Source organism: Ranitomeya variabilis, chromosome 5 (genome assembly GCF_051348905.1).
Source record: "Ranitomeya variabilis isolate aRanVar5 chromosome 5, aRanVar5.hap1, whole genome shotgun sequence".
Classification (NCBI taxonomy): Eukaryota; Metazoa; Chordata; class Amphibia; order Anura; family Dendrobatidae; genus Ranitomeya; species Ranitomeya variabilis.
The window spans coordinates 586,828,156-586,845,200 of NC_135236.1; the positions used below are offsets into that span (position 1 = coordinate 586,828,156).

The window sequence follows — 17,045 nt, forward strand, 5'->3', positions numbered from 1 at the left end:
TATGGGGCCCCAGGCAGAGCACAGTGGCCCCAGGCAGAGCACAGGGGCCCCAGGCAGCATATGGGGCCCCAGGCAGAGCACAGTGGTCCCAGGCAGAGAACAGGGGCCCCAGGCAGCTTATGGGGCCCCAGGCAGAGCACAGTGGCCCCAGGCAGAGCACGTGGCCCCAGGCAGAGCACAGTGGCCCCAGGCAGAGCACAGGGGCCCCAGGCAGAACATGGGGCCCCAGGCAGAGCACGGGGCCCTAGGCAGAGCACAGGGGCCCCAGGCAGCATATGGGGCCCCAGGCAGAGCACAGGGGCCCCAGGCAGCATATGGGGCCCCAGGCAGAGCACAGTGGCCCCAGGCAGAGCACAGGGGCCCCAGGCAGCATATGGGGCCCCAGGCAGAGCACAGTGGTCCCAGGCAGAGCACAGGGGCCCCAGGCAGCCTATGGGGCCCCAGGCAGAGCACAGTGGCCCCAGGCAGAACATGGGGCCCCAGGCAGAGCACAGGGGCCCCAGGCAGCATATGGGGCCCCAGGCAGAGCACAGGGGCCCCAGGCAGCATATGGGGCCCCAGGCAGAGCACAGGGGCCCCAGGCAGCATATGGGGCCCCAGGCAGAGCACAGTGGCCCCAGGCAGAGCACAGGGGGCCCAGGCAGAACATGGGTCCCCAGGCAGGGCACAGGCAGAGCACAGGGGCCCCAGGCAGCATATGGGGCTCCAGGCAGAGCACAGGGGCCCCAGGCAGCATATGGGGCCCCAGGCAGAGCACAGTGGCCCCAGGCAGAGCACAGGGGCCCCAGGCAGCATATGGGGCCCCAGGCAGAGCACAGTGGTCCCAGGCAGAGCACAGGGGCCCCAGGCAGCATATGGGGCCCCAGGCAGAGCACAGTGGCCCCAGGCAGAGCACAGGGGCCCCAGGCAGCATATGGGGCCCCAGGCAGAGCACAGTGGTCCCAGGCAGAGCACAGGGGCCCCAGGCAGCCTATGGGGCCCCAGGCAGCCTATGGGGCCCCAGGCAGAGCACAGTGGCCCCAGGCAGAACATGGAGCCCCAGGCAGAGCACAGGGGCCCCAGGCAGCATATGGGGCCCCAGGCAGAGCACAGTGGTCCCAGGCAGCATATGGGGCCCCAGGCAGAGCACAGGGGCCCCAGGCAGAGCACAGGGGCCCCAGGCAGAGCACAGGGGCCCCAGGCAGCATATGGGGCCCCAGGCAGAGCACAGGGGCCCCAGGCAGCATATGGGGCCCCAGGCAGAGCACAGGGGCCCTAGGCAGCATATGGGGCCCCAGGCAGAGCACAGTGGTCCCAGGTAGAGCACAGGGGCCCTAGGCAGTCTATGGGGCCCCAGGCATAGCACAGGGGCCCCAGGCAGCATATGGGGCCCCAGGCAGAGCACAGGGGCCCCAGGCAGCATATGGGGCCCCAGGCAGAGCACAGTGGCCCCAGGCAGAGCACAGTGGTCCCAGGCAGAGCACAGGGGCCCCAGGCAGCCTATGGGGCCCCAGGCAGAGCACAGTGGCCCCAGGCAGAACATGGGGCCCCAGGCAGATCACAGTGGCCCCAGGCAGAGCACAGGGGCCCCAGGCAGCATGTGGGGCCCCAGGCACAGCACAGGGGCCCCAGGCAGCATATGGGACCCCAGGCAGAGCACAGTGGCCCCAGGCAGAGCACAGGGGCCCCAGGCAGAACATGGGGCCCCAGGCAGAGCACAGGGGCCCCAGGCAGAGCACAGGGGCCCCAGGCAGAGCACATGGGGCCCCAGGCAGAACATGGGGCCCCAGGCAGAGCACAGGGGCCCCAGGCAGAGCACAGGGGCCCCAGGCAGCATATGGGGCCCCAGGCAGAGCACAGGGGCCCCAGGCAGCATATGGGGCCCCAGGCAGAGCACAGTGGCCCCAGGCAGAGCACAGGGGCCCCAGGCAGCATATGGGGCCCCAGGCAGAGCACAGTGGTCCCAGGCAGAGCACAGGGGCCCCAGGCAGAGCACAGTGGCCCCAGGCAGAACATGGGGCCCCAGGCAGAGCACATGGGGCCCCAGGCACAGCACAGGTGCCCCAGGCAGAGCACAGGTGCCCCAGGCACAGCACAGGTGCCCCAGGCAGAGCACAGGGGCCCCAGGCAGAGCACAGGGGCCCCAGGCAGCATATGGGGCCCCAGGCAGAGCACAGGGGCCCCAGGCAGCATATGGGGCCCCAGGCAGAGCACAGTGGCCCCAGGCAGAGCACAGGGGCCCCAGGCAGCATATGGAGCCCCAGGCAGAGCACAGTGGTCCCAGGTAGAGCACAGGGGCCCCAGGCAGTCTATGGGGCCCCAGGCAGAGCACAGGGGCCCCAGGCAGCATATGGGGCCCCAGGCAGAGCACAGGGGCCCCAGGCAGCATATGGGGCCCCAGGCAGAGCACAGTGGCCCCAGGCAGAGCACAGTGGTCCCAGGCAGAGCACAGGGGCCCCAGGCATCCTATGGGGCCCCAGGCAGAGCACAGTGGCCCCAGGCAGAACATGGGGCCCCAGGCAGAGCACAGGGGCCCCAGGCAGAGCACAGGGGCCCCAGGCAGCATATGGGGCCCCAGGCAGAGCACAGGGGCCCCAGGCAGAGCACAGTGGCCCCAGGCAGAACATGGGTCCCCAGGCAGAGCACAGGGGCCCCAGGCAGAGCACAGGGGCCCCAGGCAGCATATGGGGCCCCAGGCAGAGCACAGTGGCCCCAGGCAGAGCACAGGGGCCCCAGGCAGAGCACAGGGGCCCCAGGCAGCATATGGGGCCCCAGGCAGAGCACAGGGGCCCCAGGCAGCATAGGGGGCCCCAGGCAGAGCACAGCGATATTTTGGACCACTGTGCGGTGTTTCAGACCCCCTGTGTGATGTCTGGGGCCCTGTTCTTAAGTATATTATAGATTAAAGTAACGTATATTAAAGTATATTATAGATCAAATTTGACACGTTTATGAGCACCATTGAGTGATATACTCAAGAATGACATAATTTTTCAACATTTTATGGTTTCAAACTGTAAACACTCAGAGTTTTTTTTACTTCAACCAGAAAACCTTAACGGTTCATAAAAAACTTGACTGTTCAGGATATGATAAAAGTCATAGTGTTCTGAATCTTTAACTTATAAAGATACCTTTACATGGGGTGATTATTGGTTCCAGAGAGGCTTTCGGCTGATAATCGTACACATGGCTGGTGACAGGACAATACAATATAAACGTTCAAAGGTAAACACTGATAACATTCAAATCTAATATATAATTGCCTAGAATACTACTTCCGGCAATTTGTGCCAACTTCCGTGGCTTTGTCCGGAGATAATGTCCGGAGATAAGTGACGTCACCAGCGTCCTACACCCGCTCAGGGTGGACAAAGATATATGCCTTCGTGGTGCGCGGCACTTTTCTGATTGGTTGCCGCCTGCCGCAAGCGACCAATCAGAAATGTGCCGTACTGTGACACACTCCGCCCGCCATTTTGGTGTGATTTTTGAATTTTTACCTCACAGCAAGTTTCTACTGCGTGGAGGTGGTCCCAGTGACGTCGCTCTTCAATCTCCTGCCGAATTTCGTCAAAAAAATGATAATACCATTTACCAAAACTATATATATTTAGTTGTGAAGTGGTTCAGTGACATTTTCACACCAATTTTGAACTTTTGTTTGGTGTTTTCTCCATATACTGCCTATTATTCACTGACTGTTATACTGAGAGACTGCCGTTTATTAACCTCTTCTTTGCCACACTGGGTATATTGCTCTATTATTTGCCACATAAGGACATTGTCCATTATTGCCCAGCAATTTCTCTGCAATATAAACTGCCTATTTATTAATATCTGTATTCCTGCAAAGAACTATTGCCTATTATTAACTGGCTATTTTCCTACTACCTGACACTGCCTCTTATTAACCTCTTGTTTGCCATCACCACGCTTAAAGCTTTTTAGCTTAGCCAACATGAGCTCTAATAGTAAGGATACTAATGACACAGAGCCCAAAGCTGCTGATGGCGCACGTAAGATTAGGTCTGATATAAAGTATACTAATAATGCAGAGCAAAAAGACGCCGATGCCGCACGTAAGCGTAAACAGCGTGCTAACAAGAGTACAGAGGATAGATGCAAGCGCCTGGACACTGTTAAGTATAGTAATGACACAGAGTCCAAAGCTGCTGATGGCGCACGTAAGATCAGGTCTGATATAAAGTATGGTAATGATGCAGAGCGAAATGCCGCACGTAAGCGTAAACAGCGTGTTAACAAGAGTACAGAGGATAGATGCAAGTGCCTGGATACTGTTAAGTATACTAATGACACAGAGCCCAAAGCTGCTGATGGCGCATGTAAGATCAGGTGTGATATAAAGTATGGTAATGATGCAGAGCGAAAAGCCGCCGATGCCGCACGTAAGCGCAAACAGCGTGTTAACAAGAGTACATAGGATAGATGCAAGCGCCTGGATACTGTTAAGTATACTAATGACACAGAGTGTAAAGCTGCTGATGGCGCACGTAAGATCAGGTCTGATATAAAGTATGGTAATGATGCAGAGCGAAAAGCTGCCAATGCCACACGTAAGCGCAAACAGCGTGTTAACAAGAGTACAGAGGATAGATGCAAGCGCCTGGATACTGTTAAGTATACTAATGACACAGAGTCCAAAGCTGCTGATGGCGCACGTAAGATCAGGTGTGATATAAAGTATGGTAATGATGCAGAGCGAAAAGCCGCCGATGCTGCACGTAAGCGCAAACAGCGTGCTAACAAGAGTACAGAGGAGAGATGCAAGCGCCTGGACACTGTTAAGTATACTAATGACACAGAGCCCAAAGCTGCTGATGGCGCACGTAACATCAGGTCTGATAATAAGTATACCAATGACGCAGAGCGAAAAGCCGCCGATGCTGCACGTAAGCGTAAACAGCGTGCTAACAAGAGTACAGAGGATAGATGCAAGCGCCTGGACACTGTTAAGTATACTAATGACACAGAGCCCAAAGCTGCTGATGGCGCACGTAACATCAGGTCTGATAATAAGTATACCAATGATGCACAGCGAAAAGACACCGATGCTGCACGTAAGCGCAAACAGCGTGCTAACAAGAGTACAGAGGATAGATGCAAGCGCCTGGACACTGATAAGTATACTAATGACACAGAGCCCAAAGCTGCTGATGGCGCACGTAACATCAGGTCTGATAATAAGTATACCAATGACGCAGAGCGAAAAGCCGCCGATGCCGCACGTAAGCGCAAACAGCGTGCTAACGAGACTACAGAGGACAGACAGAAGCGCCTGGACACTGTTAATGCTGCTTGCAATAAACGCATTACTAATGAGTCTTTTGAGAACAAAACTAATCGATTAAGTAATAAAGCTGCTGCTGCATGCTCTCAACGTTGCAAACATAATATTTCCACGTCCTCAGTCATAGATTCTGCCCACAATACAGCTTCTTTGTCTCCATTCATAGAATGTGTGCAGCCTGAAGCTCCTTTAACCGTTGGTAAATCTGCACGTAAGCGCAAACTCTGTCCTACTTACACTCCAAATGATAAACGCCGTCGCCTGTACACCGTTAAGTCTGCTTATAAGACATGCTTCACACCTGACTCTTCTAAGGCAACAAACAAACCATTACCAAATGCAGCTGGTGCACGCCGTGAACGGCGCAAAAAAACCGCTTGCACCTCCATATTAATAAACCCTGACCACGATACACCTTCCAACTCCTCAGTGATTGAATCTGTGGACAGTGAAGATCCTCTACCAGGTCCACGCTTTATATATGTTGGCTTAAAGAAACATTCCAATGCTCCGTTACCACAACCTGTACCTCAACATCCTACAGGTTTTACTAATGATGACAGTACCATAGTAGAACACTCCTGTGGTCCTATGAACTATTTATGTGAACATTGTCAAGCATTACATTTTAATGCTGAGATACCAGCAGATAAAAATTTTACTCTGTGTTGTCACAAGAGTAAAGTGCATATACCTATACCCCAATATCCCGAGGTCTTTAAACGATTGCTGACAGGGGAGAGTGAGTTCAGTAAGAATCTCATGGAAAATATTCGTAGTATTAACAGCTCATTTGCTTTCGCCTCCATGGATGCCAATATATCCCCTCCACCTGGACATGGCCCTTACTGTTTCCGTATACATGGACAAATATATCATCGTACTGGAACCCTACATCCCAGTGATGATCAAGTTCCAGCTTATGCCCAACTGTATATTTTGGATACCGCTACCACGAATGAACAACGTTTAAACTGTGAACAAAATCAAAAATGTCATCCCACTTTGATGAGTATAATTGCTCTTCAGTTAGACAATGTGAATCCCTTTGTTGCTGCCTACAAAATGTTACGAGATGTGGAACATGAAGAACATCTAAAACCTGAAGCTAATGGCACTCTCATGCCAAATATCATCATGGCCCTTAAACAAGATCGGAATCAAGACCCTCGCCGATATAATAATCCAACTGTCAATGAAGTTGCTGTCGTATTTGAAAATGACAATGGAGAGCCACCATTTAATCGTGATATTTTAATACATTTACAACCGGACCCCAAAAATCCTTTGGCGCCAAGAACACAACAGGTCAGCATTCTACACAGTAATTTAGATGCTTTACTCTATCCTTTATTTTTCCCTTACGGAGACCAGGGCTGGCATGATGGCCTCAAGCAACAAGGGCAAAGTCCACGCAGAGTTACACAACTGCAATATTACTGCTATGTGCTGTCTGTCCGTAATCAGTTTAATCCACTCCTGAATGGTGGCAAACTCACTCAGCAGTACTTAGTGGATGCTTATGTGAAAATCGAGGCAAATCGCCTAAATTATATCCGTCAACACCAAAAGGATTTGAAAGTAGAGGATAATTGTGTACTCCAGGAACATCTCCAGAAAAAATCCATTGAGAAGGGCATCCCCATTGGAAAAACGGTCATTTTACCATCTTCGTTTGAAGGCAGTCCCAGGAATATGCAGCAGCGGTACCAGGATGCCATGGCTATTGTGACTAAATATGGTCGTCCTGATCTATTCATCACCATGACCTGTAATCCGAAATGGAATGAGATTACTGAGAATTTGGAACCTTGGCAGCGTGTGGAACATAGACCTGATTTGGTGGCACGTGTTTTCAAAATAAAACTGGAAGCACTCTTAAAAGACATTAACAACGGATTATTTGGGAAAGTTTGCGCTATGGTTCATGTAATTGAATTTCAAAAACGTGGCCTTCCACACGCTCACATTTTGATTATTCTGGACAGCAACTCCAAATTAAGGACTGAGGAGGACATAGACAATACAGTGTGGGCTGAAATTCCCAATCCTACCCACTACCCTCAGCTCCATAAAATTGTTCTCCAACATATGATTCATGGTCCGTGTGGAGAACACAACCCAAATTCTCCCTGTATGGATCTGGGGAAGTGTACAAAAGGTTTCCCTAAAGATTTGCAACCAAGAACCATCATAGCTAAGGACGCCTATCCTACTTATCGCAGACACTTTGGCCCATCTTTTCAACACCATTCTAACATGATTGACAATTCGTGGGTGGTTCCATATAAACCGTTCCTGCTATTAAAATACAAGTGCCATATAAATGTCGAAGTTTGTGGTTCCATTCAGGCTGTGAAATATTTATTTAAATACGTCTACAAAGGACATGATAAAGCCAATCTTGAAATCTGCCAGACTAACATCCAACATGATGAAACACACCAATTCATGGATTCAAGATATGTCAGTGCACCAGAGGCAGCTTGGCGAATATTCTCATATCCAATGCATAAACAATCTCATAGCATCATTCGCCTTGCTGTACATCTACCGCATTCTCAGCCACTCTATTTTCATGAGGATGACTCTATTGGAAACATCAAACAAAAGCTCCATCAAAATTCTACACTTATGGCCTACTTCAAGCTTAATCAGAACGACCATCATGCTCATATTTATTTATACCGTGAAATTACCGAAAACTATGTTTGGAAAGAAGGTTCTTGGGAAGTTAGAAAGCGAGCAGGTGGTTCTGTGATTGGACGAATGTATACTGTCAGTGTGAAAAACCAAGAACGCTACTATTTAAGATTGTTATTGTTACATGTCAAAGGTGCAACCAGTTTTGACAGCATAAAAACTGTACACGGAGTCACACATGAAACCTTCAAAGATGCGGCATTAGCTCTTGGCTTACTATTTGATGATAGTCTGTGGAGAAATACATTACTTGATGCCAGTATTCTCAACATGCCAGCACAGCTACGTGACATGTTTGCCTACATTTGTATTTTTGGTCCTCCAGCTAAACCTCGGGACTTATGGGATGAATTTAAGGAACACTTTGTAGAAGACTACTGCTATGCATACCACTCCGACACTCTGGAGTGTGTCAATTGTGAAGGCTATGCTATGACAGATGTCCAACATGTTCTTAAAGCTCATGGCAAAACTTATACTGATTTTAATTTGCCACGTCCAGTCAAGAAACAACACCTCCTCCCACAGTATGATAAAGATTATGAGTTATCAGCAGCTGCTGAAATGAAAGCTACTCTAAATGAGGACCAACTTTTTGCTTTTGATGCTATCACTCAAGCTTTAGAAGACACTAATTCTACAGCAAAGTGTTTTTTCCTTGATGGTCCTGGTGGCAGCGGAAAAACGTACCTATATCATCTACCCCTACATCAGCTAAGAGGACAAGGAGACATTGTGTCACCTGCTGCCACTACTGGAATTGCCGCCAACTTGCTACAAGGTGGACGAACCATTCATTCTCTTTATGGGATTCCAATTCCTGTGAATGAAACATCTGTTTCCAGGATTAAGAATGATACCGATGCAGCAAAAGATTTGCACAGCACTAAACTTTTTATTATTGATGAGTGCACAATGCTATCCAAATATGCATTGCATGTCATTGATAGAGTTTTACGTGATGTCATGACAACAAATGTAGCTCACAAAGAAAAAACACCGTTTGGAGGTAAAGTGATTGTTTTTGGAGGCGACTTTAGACAATGTCTTCCTGTCATCCCTCATGGGACAAGAACTGATGTTGTAGAGAGCTGTATAAAATATTCACAACACTGGCAACATTTTACTCGCCTGCCACTTATTAACAACATGCGCTCCATTGATCCTCACTACAGCAGTTGGTTGCTTCAACTGGGAAATGGTGAACTATCTAATGAACATAACCTTGGAGATGATGTAATTGAAATTCCTCCAGACATGGTATGCACTGGCTCTTTAATAATTGAAATTTTTGGAGATAATCTTTGTATTGATGTGAATGACACCGAAAGCATAAATACAGCTGCATCTCATGCAATTTTATGTCCAAAAAATGAGGACGTTGAGAAAGTCAATTCCCAAGTCATGGATTTATTGATAGGTGACTATACTGAATATATCAGTGATGATTCCATCGATCCTGATGAAGCTGATGACCTCGATCAATACCCACTTGAGTTTTTGAATTCACTAACACCAACTGGAATGCCTTCACATCGGCTGAAACTTAAAATTGGCACCATTGTCATGTTATTACGTAATCTGAACACGAACAAAGGTCCCTGCAATGGTACGCGGCTCAATGTCACTGCCTTACATGCCAATATCATACTGGCTAAAGTAATTAGTGGGTCAGCAGCAGGAAATGTGGTATTCATTCCACGAATTGATTTGTGTCCATCAGAGACTGGATTACCTTTTAAATTAAGACGGAGACAATTTCCCATCAAGCCCGCATTTGCAATGGCCATAAATAAATCTCAAGGCCAGACCCTCCATCGAGTTGGCATTTATCTACCAGAACCTGCTTTTGCCCATGGTCAATTGTATGTTGCTTTTTCCAGGGTGAAGCAATGTTGCAATGTGAGGGTTAAAGTGGTTAATACACCACTTCAAGGACAATTATCGGCTGATAGTACTAAAGTCTTCACACGTAATATTATCTACAAAAATATTTTAGTTTAAAGTTACTTTTCTTTTTTTTCATTATTCAGTTTTTCTAATAACATAGACAGCAATAGGCAAATTCTATGTATAGAGATAAGGAAAAAAAACAAAAACAAAAAAAAAGAGTGTAGCCATAGACATATAGATTTTAAGTACTTATGTAGGAAACTAGACTGTGGCCCGATTCTAATGCATCGGGTATTCTAGAATATGCATGTCCCCGTAGTATATGGACAATGATGATTCCAGAATTCACGGCAGACTGTGCCCGTCGCTGATTGGTCGAGGCAACCTTTATGACATCATCGTCGCCATGGCAACCATTATGACATCTACGTCGATACTGTGCCCGTCGCTGATTGGTCGAGGCGAATTCACGGCAGACTGTGCCCGTCACTGATTGGTCGAGGCAACCTTTATGACATCATCGTCGCCATGCTGTGCCCGTCTCTGATTGGTCGAGGCCTGGCGGCCTCGACCAATCAGAGACGCGGGATTTCCAGGACAGACAGACAGAAAGACAGACAGACAGACGGAAAAACCCTTAGACAATTATATATATAGATACGTATATAACATACGTACTCATTAGCATATAGGGTTAATAACTCTATATCATATCCACATAAATTTAGAAATATGATATATCAATACATATTTTTATAGGTAAGTAGAACACACATTAAGTACAAGATGTAAGATGTGTATCATCCAAATGCCTGTATTTGGTGATAGGAACCTGTATTTGAAGCTCCAGCAGTATAGCTGCTGAGAGATTTCATTTTGTTTTTAAAAAGGGTGAGGTTTTTGTGAACAGGTAAGAGACGGGTGGGATGGCTGTTCACACTCATCTCTATCTCCAGGTGTGTTCTGTACATAGAAATAGATATATAGATAGGTACATATTTAGATAGATAGGGAAAGAATAGAGATTTTGCTTTCACATCAACATTTTTCTGCTATTTGGAGAATTTATGGTGGAAAAAAGGCTATTTCTGCACTTCCTGCCTAAGGGCTGACCCACGCCACTCTTGCTGTAAGTTGCATGCAATGTATACGGAATTTGTACTTCACTTGCGGCAGGTGCGGCACATGTGGTTTTTGCAGTTTTAGCCACAAAATCTCCACTTACCAGTGTTTTTGTTGTGGCTGCATTTAATGCAATTGTCGAAGCCGCGTTTGCCGCATTTACTGCAAGTTAACTCCAAGCTTCATCTACATTGCATGGCACTTGCTGAAAGTGTGTTGTAGGTCAGTTCTTTGGTGCCAAGTGTGGAAGTTGTATTGTTTTTAACATTACTTCTGCAAATATCAGAAACATGCAGATGTGAAAGAGGTTTGAGTATTAAGAAATAGGAATCAGTTAGTTAGGACCCATCAGTTCAAAGGCTACCGTGACGTGGTTGATGGGCATGCTTATATTAGCCCATCGGTGTACTATGAACGTTGATTTCTTAAATTTTACACTTCTGTAAAAATAAACACAAAAAATTTGGATACACAAAAAGGCTTTTATTTCTGTTGTACTTATTAGAATTATTTAAAATGAAGGCTTAGCTAAGCCCAAGAGATGATTAAAAACGTTTCATACCAACCCATCAGATGTAAAATTACTGTGAAAATACCTGATGGGCACACAAGTATGCGCCAGTATGGGTACTAAGAGCTTTTCCACATAATAATGAAATATTTTAAAATGTCATAGAACATACCAATATACATAGTTATTGATACATATTATTTATTATTTACATTATTGTTCTTAAGCAAAGAACCATTGTTGTGGCATTTGCCACAACACGCAAAGTTGTTGTCTGATGTCTTTCATCACTCCCCTCATAAGCATGTTCATGGATCCTGTGTAACTGTACCTTAAATAACAAGAATTGTCAAGAGCTGGTGAGTGCAGCCATTTTTTGTTCTTTCTTACTATTATTTATTAATTGTATTATTCTTACATTTGAATAAATAAAGTATATATGGATTCTAGACTCCCGATTCTTTAGAATCGGGCTGCCATCTAGTTATTATTATATTAGTTGTGTTCAGATGTTTAAATGATTTTCGTTTGGTTTATTATAAACAGCAGAAAGTTTGTACATTTTACTAATAAGAAAAAATTACTACTGTATTTGCTGGTGGATATACTGTGTAAACAATCCATGGTCCTGCAGTCTGTGTTGGCCCTGAGTATCCACCATACTATACACTTTAATATGCTCCTTAAAAGGGGTGAATACATATGCACATGACAATTTTTAGTTATTTGATCCCATAAATTTAAATTTGCCTATGTGTAGTGATGTCTCAGCATGTCTGTAGATATACCAGTTGTCTGAATTTTTGGCTCTGTATAACCCTGCCCACACAACTGATTTCCAGCTTTCTGCCACTGAACAGTGTACATAGAAAGCTGTCAATCAGTGGTTATTATACAGAGGGGGTTATACAGAGCTCATGAATTTGATTGACTACTTGGCAGCAGATTTAGGGTATGTGCACAGGTTCAGGTTTTTTCGCTTTTTTTTTGCGTTTTTTCGCGATAAAAACGCTATAAAAACTCATTAAAAATGCATACATTATGCATCCTATCATTTAGAATGCATTCTGCGTGTTTTGTGCACATGGTGCTTTTTTTTCCGTGAAAAAAACGCATCGCAGTAAAAAAAGCAGCATGTTCATTAATTTTGCGGATTTTCCGCGTTTTTCCCGCAATTCTATGCATTTGGAAAAAATGCACAAAAAACACACAAAAAACGAGTCAAAAACGCAGGAAAAAACGAGAAAAAAACGCATGCGGATTTCTGGCAGAAATGTCCTTTTTTTGTCAGGAAAATTTCTGCAAGAAATCCTGACGTGTGCACATACCCTTACTAGTCAACTATTGATAAAATCACTGGTGTATCAGCAGGAGATGATCAAAATTGCACTGAGCAGCCCAGGAAGTGACACATCTTTGGAATCAGGCGCTCAACCTGGTGACAGGCACTTACATAGCCATTTTACCCCTTTGGAAACCTCTTGGTGTTCTTACCAACTGCAATACATCTTAATAGCCCCCGTAGAGTATGATTCTCCTCAAAATTCAGTCAACACGCTGTATGATATCTATGCAAATTGCCTCTTCAGAAAAAAAGAGGACTTAAACTCTATAGCGCCACCTGTTGGAAGTAGCGATCCTACAAGTCACAATCAACCCTTTAACGAGTCGTGTAATATGACAGGATAAAAGTCAAATCAGTATCTCAATTCGCAGATACGGTGTTTCGGGTTGTTGGCCCTCGTCAGTGCGAAGCATGAGAACTAATTTGGCTAGATGAGAGGCTCTAGACTGGGGTCTAAGGGGCAACGTTTTCCTTATGGAGAGTGACATTCCAGCTCTGGCTTGTCAAGGTAAGGAGGCTTATTCGCTGTGCAATGCTCCTCTGGGAAATATAATATGCAAATTGCCTCTTCAGAGAAAGAGAGGACTTAAACTTTATGAGGACTCTCCTCTTTTTCTCTAAAGAGGCAATTTGCATAGTATATTTCACAGAGGAGCATTGCATGGCGAATAAGCCTCCTTACCTTGACAAGCCAGAGCTGGTATGTCACTCTCCATAAGGAGAAACGTTACCCCTTAGACCCCTGAATGATACCTGTCACGGTGAATTCTCCCACAGTAATACCCCAAACACACATTATTATGATGACTCCACAGTGTCCCCAGCAAAGTATGATGTTACCACAGTGCCCTGACAGTTTTTAGCCTGCTCCACAATATGATGTGTCTACAGTGCCTCAAACTTCAGTATGATGTCTCCACCGTACCCCTAGCACGGAATGCTTCCCACATATTATGATGTCCCACAGTGCTCCCACACATTATGATCGCCCCCACATACCCTAGAGACAATATTGTGTTCCCAATTTGCCTGTCTCACACACACACACTTTGAGGCCCTCAGTGACCCACCACAGTATGATTCCCCACTGTCCGCCCGCACAGTATGATGACCCCACATAATATGATGACTTCGACAGCAGACTGCTCCCTGTTGCGCCATTATATCCAACTGTATCTGCATCCATTGCAATTCTGACATTGGGTGGGGGGCACAGTGATATTTGGAAACGGGCCACAACATGTCATGGGCCACATAACAGCCACGTGGATTGCCCCCATTAGTGGTATTTCATTATTCTGTGAAGATACACTTCACAACCTTGACATTTCAACATCAAAAAGGAAAAGTCCTGGAATCATCAAAATCACAGTATTGACATACATATTCATGATATGCAAATGATGAAAAAAAGAAACAAAATTCTCAAATGTCACAATTTGTTAAGAAATCCATGCACTTATACACTTTTGCCTGCTATCAATGAGGTTATAACATTATTTGCAGTACAGAATGGATAACTACACCCCATTCTTCGAGTCTGACGAACCCACATAGGTGACGCCATGATGAGGAATTCATGAGGTATGCCACCTCTGTTCTTAATCTCAGGGTCATGTCATAGGGTATTATATTGCATAGTAGGCGGACCCCTCTAGTCTTCATTCCAGGTACACAATCAGGTTGGACTTACATTGATTTGAGTGAGAATGATTGATCGGTACGGCCATTTATCCAAAGTGTCTCAGGAGCCTGATTTTCAACTCTATATGATCGAGCAGCCTGTGTGGCCTAAACCTCCTGCCATGGCTTGCACCATCTCCGGACTTGTCCCCATTGAGCACATGTGGGACGTCATTGGTTGAACTACTTGCTGTAATTCTTGATGATTTATGTGACAAGTGCATTCGTTATGGCAGAACTTTACTCAGACAAGCATAATAACCTCACTGATAGCAAGCCAAGTTGGGGAAGTGATTATGTCCGTGGTGCTCTTACTGAATAAATTGGGATATGTTTAAAATTTTGTTTCAATTTTTTTCATAATTTGCATATAATGTCAATTTTTATAATTTTACAACTTTTCCTTCTGGGTTTTGCTATTTCAGTGCTGTGTGTATATGTATTCTATACATACATTCCATATTTTGTGTATTTTAATGTATTATTCTGTATAATGATTCACTTTTTTGTTTTTATTTTTCAAGGTACCACAGGACAGGAGCTTATAAAGTGGACAATGAGAAAAACCTAAAAGTTACAAACCCTACATAACGATAATTCTGGTTACTCAAGATTCTAGAGATCAAAAACTGACATGGACTCAAACCTGAATTTCTGACTTGTAATGCTAATGAAATATTACATTCTTGAAGGTAGAAATAGATGTCTGTTTTTTTGTCCTTGTACTGGTGAAATTGTACACACGTTCATCCTTAGAATGAGAGAAGCAGTACTTTGAAACGTTTTCATTGTTGGGCAACATTATTTCTTTGCATTTTCCCCTATAGGGCACTTAGTAGGATTATACATTGTTGTAGTAAAGGGTCAGACACTTTCTAAAAGTATGTAATATTTGTAGCCCACAACTTTATTTTTTATCTGTTGAGTTTCATAACTTAACTTGCCCTTCCATGCTACACGATGCAGAATGAGCTAGCTGTATTACACGTCATGTACGATGTCAGGTCTTTCTGAATAAAAGCTCTGGGTCGATAATCACAGAACACAATGCGATTGCAGAGTTTATGCCATGGTCACACGTTCTGTGTTTGGTCAGGATTTTATATCAGTATATGTAACGCAAAACCAGGAGTGGGACGACCTCAGTAGAAAAGTACAATAGAAACACGTCATCACTTCTGTATTTGTCACCTACTCCTGGTTCTGACTTACAAATACAGATGTTAAATACTGACCGTGTGGTGGCTTTTGATTCCGAATCGCATTAAAAGTTTCCATGGAGGCTGCTCTAGAAACATCCTAGATCTATTTTTAAGTTTAAAAAAAGACTGATGAGTGTGTCTAACATAGCAAATATCCAAGAAGTATAATTTCTCCTTGCGGAGATTGACATGCTAAGCATGCCAAGATGAGGAGACTTAAAGCCGCAATGCTCCTATGGTGTTTTTGCTATGTTAATTATGCATATTTCCCAAAGGACGAGACATCACGGTAATCCACAAACAAGTTCTGGTACAGAAGTCAATGCTATAATCAAGAACAAGGCAATACTAGGATATACTGTAAACCCAAGGGAAAGTGTACAGGCAGGCATAACAGGTAAACAGGTTCCCAGAACCTGACAAGCTTCGTTTACCTGTGCCACCCAACTTTGCATTGCAGACAAGGAAGGCGATCTGTGGTCCATTTCACCAGACAGAAGTTATTACTAGAACAGAAGGGACGTTCATTTGCTTCCAGCAATACCACTTCCTATATACAGTCATATGAAAAAGTTTGGGCACCCCTATTAATCTTAAGCTTAATGTTTTATAAAAATAGTTTTTTTTGCAACAGCTATTTCAGTTTCATATATCTAATAACTGTTGGACACAGTAATGTTTCTGCCTTGAAATGAGGTTTATTGTACTAACAGAAAATGTGCAATCTGCATTCAAACAATATTTGACAGGTGCATAACTATGGGCACCCTTATCATTTTCTTGTTTAAAATACTCCTACCTACTTTTTACTGACTTACTAAAGCACTTTTTTTTGTTTTGTAACCTCATTGAGCTTTGAACTTCATAGCCAGGTGTATGCAATCATGAGAAAAGCTACTTAAAGTGGCCACTTGCAAGTTGTTCTCCTGTTTGAATCTCCTCTGACGAGTGGCATCATGGGCTCCTCAAAACAACTGTCAAATGATCTGAAAACAAAGATTGTTCAACATAGTTGTTCAGGGGAAGGATACAAAAAGCTGTCTCAGAGATTTAACCTGTCAATTTCCACTGTGAGGAACATAGTAAGGAAATGGAAGAACACAGGTACAGTTCTTGTTAAGGCCAGAAGTGGCAGGCCAAGAAAAACATCAGAAAGGCAGAGAAGAATGGTGAGATAAGTCAAGGACAATCCTCAGACCACCTCCAGAGAGCTGCAGCATCAACTTGCTGCAGATGGTGTCACTGTGCATCTGTCAACTATACAACGCACTGTGTTTTTTTGCCGCCATGCATAAC

General features: G+C 45.3%; 1 protein-coding gene across 1 annotated transcript in view; it reads left to right on the top strand.

Moving 5' to 3' along the window:
* Nucleotides 1-15,246, top strand: part of HBEGF (heparin binding EGF like growth factor) — a 250,832-nt gene extending 235,586 nt beyond the window's left edge. Inside the window, exon 5 of the mRNA XM_077266000.1 lies at nt 15,072-15,246. Within this exon, the coding sequence (XP_077122115.1) occupies nt 15,072-15,138 (67 nt within the window). The 3' untranslated portion in view covers nt 15,139-15,246. The remainder of the gene's footprint in view (nt 1-15,071) is intronic.
* The last annotated feature ends 1,799 nt before the right edge of the window (nt 15,247-17,045 follow it).